Genomic DNA, 10070 nt, shown 5'->3' with positions numbered 1-10070 from the left:
TTGGTTCTCTCAGGGTGCTCACCGGTAGAATCCAACCATGCTGTGAGGAAGCCAAAACTAGTTCACATGGAGACCCCGCATGTAGGCGTTCCAACCAAGACTCAGCATCAGTTGCCAGATACGTGAGTGAGCAGGACTTCAGATGACTCCAACCCCAAACCATTGATTCACCCCCAGTCTTTGGGTCCCAAGCGTTGTGGAACAGAGCCCATCTTTGTTGTGCCCTTTCTGAATTCCTAACTCAGAGAATCTATAAACATAATAAAAGACATTGTTTTATACCACTAACTTAGGGGTGTATACTGGACTAATGTGGCTTCCAAAACAATGTTTCATATTTCTGTTGCTGATGTTAGGTCCCATTGAGTTGGTTCCAACTCACAATGACCCTACATACAACAGAACTAAATACTTCCCACTCTCGCACCACCCTCACAATCGCTGCACGCTGGAGCCCATCGTTGGAGCTACTGTGTCAGTCCATCTCACTGAGGGTTTTTCCTTTCTTTGCTGACCCTCGACTTTACCAAGCATGGTATCCTTCTCCAGGGACTGGTCCCTTCTGACAACATGACCAAAGTCTGGCCCTTGCTTCTAAGGAACATTCGTCTGTACTTCCTCCAAAACAGGTTTGTTTTCTCTTCTACCAATCCATGGTACATTCAATATTCTTCACCAACACCACAATTCAAACGCATCAGTTCTTCTGCATTGAAGAAGTCTTCCTTATTCATTGTCCAGTTCTCACATGCATATAAAACTATTGAAAATACTACAGCTTGGGTAAGGTGCACCTTAATCATCCAAGTCACATCTTTGTTCTTTCACAGTTTAAATGGGTCTTTTGCAACAGATTTGCCCAATGCAATAAATACATCATTTGATTTCTTAACTGCTATTTCCATGGTGTTGATTGTGGGTCCAGTAAAATGAAATCTTTGGCAACTTCAATCTTTCTCTGTTTATCATTAATGTTATTGATCTAGTTGTGAGGATGTTTGTTTTATGTTGTGATATAATCCATACTGAAGGCTTTAGTCTTTGATCTTCATCAGTAAGTGCTTCAAGTCTTTCTAATTTTCAGAAAGCAAGGTTGTGTCATCTGCATAGTGCAGGTTGTTAATGAGTCTTCCTCCAATCCTAACGCTACATTCTTTTTCATATAGTCTAGCTTCTTGGATTATTTGCTCAGTACACAGATTCAAGAGCAAGATCCAAGGTCTCTTTTGACATTCATTTTGGTCTTCTCTTCCTTTCCTGTCTTTTTAATGATCTTCCACTTTTTCATATATGATGACCCACAACTCATCTGGTTTCCAGTCATTGGTGTTCAGTGCATCAAATCTATCCTTCTGATGGTCTCTAAATTCAGGTAGGATATACTCAAGGTTGTAGTTTGGATCTTGTGGACTTGTTTTCATTTTCTTCAGCTTCAACTTAAACTTGCTATGAGCAACGGATGGTCTGTTCCACAGTTGACCCCTAGCCTTGTTCTAACTGGTGACGTTGAGCTTCTCCATTGTCCCTTTCCACAGATATAGTCAATTCCTGTGTGTTCCATCTAGTAAGGTCCATGTGTATAGTCACCATTTATGCTGTGGAAAATAGTATTTGCAAAATTCTATCCTGTGACTTCCAGGGTGATTTCTATCACCAAAGATGACGCCAATGCTGCTTCTTTGTTTCCAATTTTCACATTCCAATCACCAGTAATTATGAACACATCTTGATTGCATGTTTGATTAATTTCAGACTATAGAAGTTGGTAAAAATCTTCTATTTCTTCATCTTTGTCTTTAGTAGTTGGTGTGTAAATTTGAATAATAGTTGTATTAACTGGTCTTCTTTGTAGGAATATGTGTAATCTTCACAGTAATCATCTGTGACGAGTAAGACATAGCCTAGCTCTCAAAGATCTCACAGATGTTCCTGAAAGTAAAGTGGGATAATGGTACCTAAGCCAAAGATGGCCCAGACCCACGCATTTATCTGACATGATTGAAATAGAATGCCTGTCCAGTCATTGTTCTAAACAATTCATATGGTAGCAGCTTGGACAAGTGGTCAGATCTGGGATTTGTTTTGGAAAAAACAGCCATCAGTATGTACCAAAGAGGTGAATCTGAAATCTGAGATAAAGAGAGGAGATAAAAGTCCAAGCTTTTAGCCTAAGCAACAAAGTGAATGATGGGTAAATAGGGAGGAATAGATTCAGAAGGGTGGGGGAATCAAGAGTTACGGTTTTGAATATAGTATATTAGAAATTAGGAGCTCTGATAGCATAGTGCCTAAGGCATTTGATTGCTAACCAGAAGACTGGCGGTTCAAACCCACCAGCCACTCCTCGGAAGGAAGGTTGGGCAATCTACTTCCACAGTGATACTGCCTCGACAACCCAAGGAGGGGTCGCTATGAGTCGGGTCTGACTCAATGGCAAACAACAACATATTAGAAATGGCCTTAATTTCTTTTGAAGTGGGAAGACAGATATTTGAGCTGCCATCCTCATTTCCCATCTTCTCAACCTTTTCTAGATCAGAAGAAAATGTCCCCAGAATCCATTACATAGCAGAGACGTTTACTATTCATTGATTATCCATTTGGAAGAAAGACAGCTCCTAGCCTCCTTGCAGTTATGTGGAGCCATGTGACTCATTCTGGCCAATGGGCTGTTTTGCACCTCATCCTAGGAGGAAACTAATCACCAAAAGATGAAGAGAAGAAGAAAGACAAGTTACGGACCTTGGGACCCAAGGCACAACGTGGTGTCAAATTCCATGGGTTCTATACATACTTCAGATGTGAAGTTTATGCAACCAGAACCCAAAACATAAAACAGACACAAAGTCACAGAAAGGCTACTCTCTCTAGCCAAAGGACAAGAAAATGGACAGCTGAGCAGAATAGAAAACTACTCCACCAACCAACACGGAATAATCTCCGTTTCCTTGAGGACAGTTATTAAGTGAAGGAATTGGAAGGACAAATGGCACAAGAGTCAGATACCTGGCTCCCTGAGGTGGACACCTGGAGTCAGGATCAAGGGAAAGATTATGACCCAGGAACTCCCAAGGGCTCCAAAAGGCTAAACAGAAGGGGAAGATGTGGACGAGAATTGGCATGATCCCAAAAGTGCTGGAAAGGAAAAGGATTATTTCCTGAGACCCTACTCTGGACTCAGCTCTTTGATACAGGTTCTCTCTATGAAGCCTCACAGTAGTCCTCTAATAACAGATCCACCTACACATGGGGGTTTCTTATTAACTGCACCACCTCAGGGTGGTTTAACAGGTCTCCAAGCCTCTGATTCTAATCTATAAAATGGGTATAATTACAGTATCATTTTGGAAAATTCCATCTGATAAAGCTTGTGACTTGCTTAGCACAGAGCCCTGCCCTTAAGCACTTGATACATTTGTAATTGTCATCATTCCAAAACCAAACTCTCTGCTGTGGAGTTTGCGACTCCATTGCGACTCACAGCGACCCCTCTTTGGGCTTCCCAAGCAGTATCTCTACAGATGACAATTTAGAGTTATATCTACGGAAGTAGATTGCCCAGTCTTCCCTCTGAGCAGTGGCTGGTGGGTTTGAGTCACCAGCCTTCTGGTTAGCAGTCAAATGCCTTAGGCACTACTCCACCAGAGTTCCTGTCATCATTGGCACTACCAAAATTTTAAGAAATAAAAACGCATTATGACTTACTTGGAAATGCACCAAAGAATAATATTAAGGACTGATGAATGGATAGCAATATGGGTAGATAAGAGAAACAATACAGTACTTTTTTGATGATTAAAAAGTTACTAACGTGTTCACTTTAAAATACTTGCAACTTTTGTGTATGTTTGAAAATGTTCGTGTCTAACGCTAGAATAAAATAATGCATTACGGTATGCTTTAGGAGGAGGGAGACAAGTTTTAACAGAAAAGAGAAAAAAAAAAATGGGCGAGATCTTTTTCCACCGTGTCCCGCCTTTAGGCCGTTAGCAATGCTGCTTGAATTAAATCACCTAGGACCGCTTGCGAAATAACAAATCCTCGAGAGCGAGGCCGAAGGCTGCCAAATCCGCGCAGAGAAAAGGGACGCGCCTCCAAGCTCCCCATCCCGCTTCCGTGCGAAGGAGGTGGGGTTGAAGCCAGCGCTGGAGGAAACGTGGCTCAGCCGTTACAAGGGGGCTCTGGGCGGGCTTTGACCAATATGCGCTGCATGTAAATACCTTTGGGGGGCGGGGGGGAGAGAAGCATCGAATTTCAAAAAAAAACAAAACCCCCACAGCCCCGGGCGGGCGGGCGCGCGCGATGGGCGCTCTTAGGCTGCGGGAGCGAGTGGAGGATGCTGGGAAGGAGGTAAAATGGCCACCGGCGGCGGCGCGGAGGAGGAAAGGAAGCGGGGGCGGCCGCAGCTCCTGCCCGCGGCGCGGCCAGCTGCCCGGGGCGAGGAGCCCGAGGGTGGCCGCGAGAAGCTGGGCTGGGCCCAGGTAGTGAAGAACCTAGCGGAGAAGAAAGGCGAGTTCCGCGAGTCGCGGCCACCACGGCGGGAGGAAGAAAGCGGCGACGGCGCGCTCGGCGCCCCGGCGGGCTTGGCTGCACCGGGCTTCGGTGACTTCCCCCCTGCGGGCCGCGGGGACCTGAAAGGCCGCCGGAGAGACCCCGCTGGTGAGGCGGCAGACTCCCGCAAAAAGAAGGGCACAGCCGAGGCGAGCAGGAGGAAGAAGGCCGAGACGCCGGCCATGGCGGCCCCGGCCAAACCCAGCACGGCAGAAGACGCGGCCGAGCGGCCCCATCAGGACGAACAGGCGGCGGCGGCGGGTCCCGCGGCGGGCCCGGGCAAGGGTCGCTTCCTCGTGCGTATCTGTTTCCAGGGTGACGAGGGCGCCTGCCCGACCCGGGACTTCGTGGTGGGCGCACTCATTCTGCGTTCCATCGGCATGGACCCGAGCGACATCTATGCGGTCATTCAGATCCCCGGCAGCCGCGAGTTCGACGTGAGCTTCCGCTCGGCGGAGAAACTGGCACTGTTCCTACGCGTCTACGAGGAGAAGCGCGAGCAGGAGGACTGCTGGGAGAACTTTGTGGTGCTGGGGCGGAGCAAGTCCAGCTTGAAGACGCTCTTCATCCTCTTCCGGAATGAGACGGTAGACGTGGAGGACATCGTAACCTGGCTCAAGCGCCACTGCGATGTTCTGGCCGTGCCCGTGAAAGTGACCGACAGGTTTGGGATCTGGACCGGGGAGTACAAGTGCGAGATCGAGCTGCGCCAGGGGGAGGGCGGGATCAGGCACCTGCCGGGGGCCTTCTTCCTAGGGGCCGAGAGGGGCTACAGCTGGTACAAGGGGCAGCCCAAGACGTGCTTTAAATGTGGTTCCCGGACCCACATGAGCGGCAGCTGCACGCAGGACAGGTGCTTCAGGTGCGGGGAGGAGGGGCACCTGAGCCCTTACTGCCGAAAGGGCATCGTGTGCAACCTCTGTGGTAAGCGAGGACACGCTTTTGCCCAGTGTCCCAAAGCAGTTCACAATTCCGTGGCAGCTCAGCTCACCGGCGTGGCCGGCCACTGAACACCTGCCAGCCTGCCAGGGTGAACACACAGCCAGCTTACCCCTCTAAGTGCCAAAACTTTTTTTTAAGACCATTTTTTATCATTTTTTGAAGGATATCTTTTTAAAACCTACAGGAGACATCTCTCTCTGCCTTCTTAAACCAAGTTTACTCCATTTCAGCCATTTCTGAATTGGTGATTCTCATCAATAATGACTACCGAGAACTGTGCAGATGCGTACCCCCTCCCCTTTTTTTTGGTTTACGGTTTTCTATTTGGGTTTTTACTTTTTTTTTTTTTAGTTACCCCCCACCCCATACTTTGTCTTCTCCCCTCGATATCCCCCTTGGGCTGCCTTGCTCATCTTTTTGCCCCAGCACTAGGTACGGGGCCCAGCGTGGGGTAGGCATTCTTCCATCAGTGTTTGTTTAATTGAAAACAGTGTCGGCTGTCGCTTTTATCAGAATGTCTACCCTTTGCAGCTCTCCCTCCCCCCTTTTAATTTGCTGCTTCTAATCTACGTGGTCTGAGAATTTGTGAAATCAGTGTTGTTAGAAGTGTATGTAAATTTGATTCAATAAGCTCTGAATGTGGGCAAGGGCCTCTCTTAATGGCAAAAAAACACGTGGATTTTATGCCAGCTCTTTCTGTGGTTCAGAAGCCATTTTTTATAGAATCATAGAATCTAGAATTTTCTTGTTGGTAAGAACCTGAGCGTTGGTGTAGACCAATTCCCTGGTTTTCCAGCAGGTGAAATTGGCCCAGAGAGGTTAAATGACTGGGTCAAAAAACAGTGCTATTTGGTTCCAGAGCTGAGCCTAGAGAGTAGAGTCCCCTGACCCCAAGCCCGGTGCTCATTCCACTACCTCTCACACTTCACAACATTTTTTCCTTGACACTTGAGGGCCCAGAAGAATGTCTGATCTCTCCCGAAGGAAGAGCCCAGAGGAATGCTGAGGTCATCTGGGGGAGGGAGCAGAGAGATAAGGTCTAGAAGGGACTTCTGAAAACACAGAAGATAGGGAAAGGGCCAAGGACCTTACTCCGGGGTGTACCCACCCTGTAAGGTCCTGCATTTGGAATATAGTGTGCCAAGTCCTTTAAGAACCTTACCCATCCCCATTCAGTGCCACCAGTAAGAAATGGGTGCTCCTGAGTAAGGGAACCTACCAAAGGTTTACGTTTGCACCTTAGCCTCCTAGCCAGGAACCCCAGAGAAGCAGCTAGCTGGAGCTCATTTGTAATCTCCTCTCAGGAGAAGTGCGGTTTTAACCCAGAATTATGAGGTATTAACGCTAAAATGTATCTGCGAAATAGGCCAAGCACAAAGGCCGGGTTAACCAAGTTACCGACTTAAAAGTAGAAAGGATAGGACACTGCTTTTCTCTTAGTTTTTGTCTTTCTTTTGCTTTATGTTTTGCTATTTCCTTGTGGCTTAGAATGTCAAATCGATTGTTAAAAGTTTGGTTCTGAATAAATATTTATCTTTTGTATTGCTAATAGTGTTGCAGTATTTCCTTTCAAGGTGTTAGATGAACACCTCTCCCTCCCCTGCATTACCTGCCTGTGAATGCTTAGGCAGTCCCTCCTTCAGTCCTGGCCGCCTGCACACCCTGTTTACCCTGCAAATACATCTCCTGACTCTGCCCGCCAGCACTTAGCACTTACTGCGTTTTGCCGGCAAATAACAACAGCAACAACTGGTGGTGGCTAGGTGCTGTCATGCGGTCAACTCGGAGCTACCCTGTGTACACCAGAACGAAACACGGTGGGCTCCTGCACCAACCTCGTAATGCTTGCTATACCTGACCCTTACGAATAGCCATGAAACACTGCTGTATTACTGGAAATTCTCTGGAGTGTTGCCTTAACCCAATGCATCACAACCACCTAAGACACTTTAAAAAAATTTTACACTTAACCCAGCTCCAGGGAATCTGAAGCACTAGAGTGAGTGAAAATGTAGAGTGAGCAAGCCCAAGCAATTATGGGCAGCTAGGTTTAGTTCTGAACGGTATGGAGATGAATGAAACTGCTCCTGCCCTCAGAAATGACAAACCAGGTGAAAGGGGGTGATACGATGGCAGCCTCACAGTCTTAAAAGTTACTGTAAATGCCAAGAACGGGGCGCAAAATATCCTTAGGCTTAGAAAAATAACTATTCCAGCTCTAAGAGAGTGAGAAGGAAGATCCAGGGAACTTTCCAGAGCTGACCCACTCCTCCCAGCCAGCCCCCCCCAGAATGGGCCCTCTACTGATGGGGCAGAATAAGGTTAAGGTTCTTGACTAGTGTCCTGCAAACCCCAGAAACATCCTCTGAAGAATTTTCCAGCTCTGAGATGTTTAGATGGCCCAATCCTAATAAAGTTCCTGATGCACTGATTTTGAGGCTGTCTTCCGAGCTGATCCTGTGGCGCTTGACCAAGTAGGAGCCCGCTTAGCCCCTCCTAGTCTCCCACAGCAACCAGACCTTTCTAGGTTTGCCCCTTTTCTCTTTCCGCCCCCTCCCCCACGCTTCTTTCCTTTGCTCCTTAGCCCAGCGGTTTCCCTCCCTCCGACGTTGCTGGAGGCCAGAGGCCGGGAGAAAGCCTGCATTCACTATTCTCCCCGCCCCCTCCTCAAAGCCGGCCTTGTGCCAAGGAGCCTCCCTAGAAGGAACCTTCTCTCTCCTCCCCTCCCCCCCCTCCCCTGGAGTGAGCCGAGGAAGAAACTGCTTCCGTGCCCAGCCCCCACAGGATCCGCTCCAGGGCCTCCTGCCTGGCGGTGCTGGGACTGAGCCTTTGGCTAGGGTGGGACAAGCGTCCCCCAGCTTCCTCCTAATGGACCAGCCCCCAAATTACAATCCCTCCCTATTCTTGGGCTCCAGGGGAGTGTGCAGATCCTCGGACTGGGGCTGACACGCGGACGGACGTTGAGTTTTCAGCAAATACTGGGGGTCATTACGAGCCAGACACTGCATAATACCAGTGAACAAGACAGCATTCTCGCGGTGAGACAGAAATAACAAGCAGGCAGTTTTCTAAATCATAAAGTACTTGAAGTACTTGTTCTGGGGAAAAAAAATATTCAAAGAGTGTAGACTCATCTGAAGTAGAGGTTTCTAGAAGAGAGGATAACAGACCTGCAGGATGAGTTAAGAGGCAGACGAAGAAGCAAGCAAGAAAGATTACAACCGCAGAAACTGTCTGCAAAGACCGTGAGGCCAGAGAGACTTAGGGAAATTTAGTTGGGGAAGGAGGCCAAGAGGAGGTCACACAGGGTTTGTCAGCCTTATTTAAAAGTCTCGATTTTGTCCTAAGAGCCTCCAGTCTGGCCTCAGTCCCATTCATTCATTCAATACATGTATGTTAAGCATCAACTCTGTGCAGACAAAATAGTCAAGGCTCCTGGAGCTTAGAATCTAGAATCACATAAATTACAAATGTGGAATCAAATTTGTACTAAAAAGATGTTACTTTTATTCCAAGAGGCCTTTTCTTACCTGAGAGTTTAAAATTCCTGCCTCAAAATTAATCCTACCAGTGATTTTTTTTTTTCCCCTCTCACCCAAAATTGCTAATTTTTACTTTTCTAATCAAGAGCAGACAGTAATGAAACCATTAACTTGTGATTTAATTAAAAAGATTCCAGGCTTTTTTAATTGACATATCTACAGATTTCAGGGCTGCAGGTGGATGGAGGGCCAAAACTTTCAGGAAGTTACCTTTTTAATATTAACTCAGTAGCCATTAAGTACTACATCACCACAGAAGCCTGTGTTCTTGAAGCAAGTTATGTAAGTCGCTGTGAGTTCTCCATTCTCTAGAAATAGGCTTCTGCTATGATTGAAAGTTGCTGTAATTTGTGAATTGTTTATCAAATGACAGAGCATTGTGATGTCTAATATTATGTGTCAACTTGGCTAACTATGATTCCTAGTGGTTTGACAGGCATTAGGTTGATTGCTCTTCCATAATGTAATGTAATGTAATCATCCTCCATTTTGTGATTGGATATGCGCAGCCATTCAACTAAAAGCCAATCCATTTTCCTTGGGGGTGTAGCCTGCCTCCGAGATATATATATATATATATATATATATAGATGTTTGGCAAAGCTTGTTTTCTACTCTCCATCCTGCATTACAACAACCTGCTGTCTGACCTGCAGATTTTGGATTCACCAGTTCCCACAGCCCTGTGAGCTGGTGGTCTGTTGGTTCATTAGCCCTGCAACCACATGACTCACAGGAAGCCTCCAGCCTGACACCTGAGCCACTGGGATTTGGGACTTGCCAGCTTCCACAATAGAATGAGCCATTTCCTTGAAATAAATCTCTCTGTAAATAGACAAACCAAACCAAACTCACTGCCACGGAGTTGTCAATTCCAACTCATAGTGATTCCCACTGGGTTTCTGAGGCTGTAAATCTTTATGGAAGTAGATTGCCCAGTCTTCCTTTCGCAGAGTAGCTGGTGGGTTTGAATGGCTGACCTGGTTAGCAGCCAAATACCTTATCAAGTACTCCACCAGAGCTCCTTAGATAGCT

At 46.9% G+C, this 10070-nt stretch overlaps 1 protein-coding gene across 1 annotated transcript; it reads left to right on the top strand.

Moving 5' to 3' along the window:
- Nucleotides 1–4355: 4355 nt before the first annotated feature.
- Nucleotides 4356–5561, top strand: ZCCHC3 (zinc finger CCHC-type containing 3). The gene has a single exon (XM_007934517.2). The coding sequence runs from the start codon at nt 4356–4358 to the stop codon at nt 5559–5561; it is 1206 nt and encodes a 401-aa protein (XP_007932708.1).
- The last annotated feature ends 4509 nt before the right edge of the window (nt 5562–10070 follow it).

Source organism: Orycteropus afer, unplaced genomic scaffold (genome assembly GCF_000298275.1).
Source record: "Orycteropus afer afer isolate SDZICR_OR568_19922 unplaced genomic scaffold, OryAfe1.0 scaffold00020, whole genome shotgun sequence".
NCBI classification, from domain to species: Eukaryota; Metazoa; Chordata; class Mammalia; order Tubulidentata; family Orycteropodidae; genus Orycteropus; species Orycteropus afer.
The sequence above is the reverse complement of the archived record's forward strand: the minus strand, read 5'-3'. Positions and strand labels throughout refer to the sequence as shown.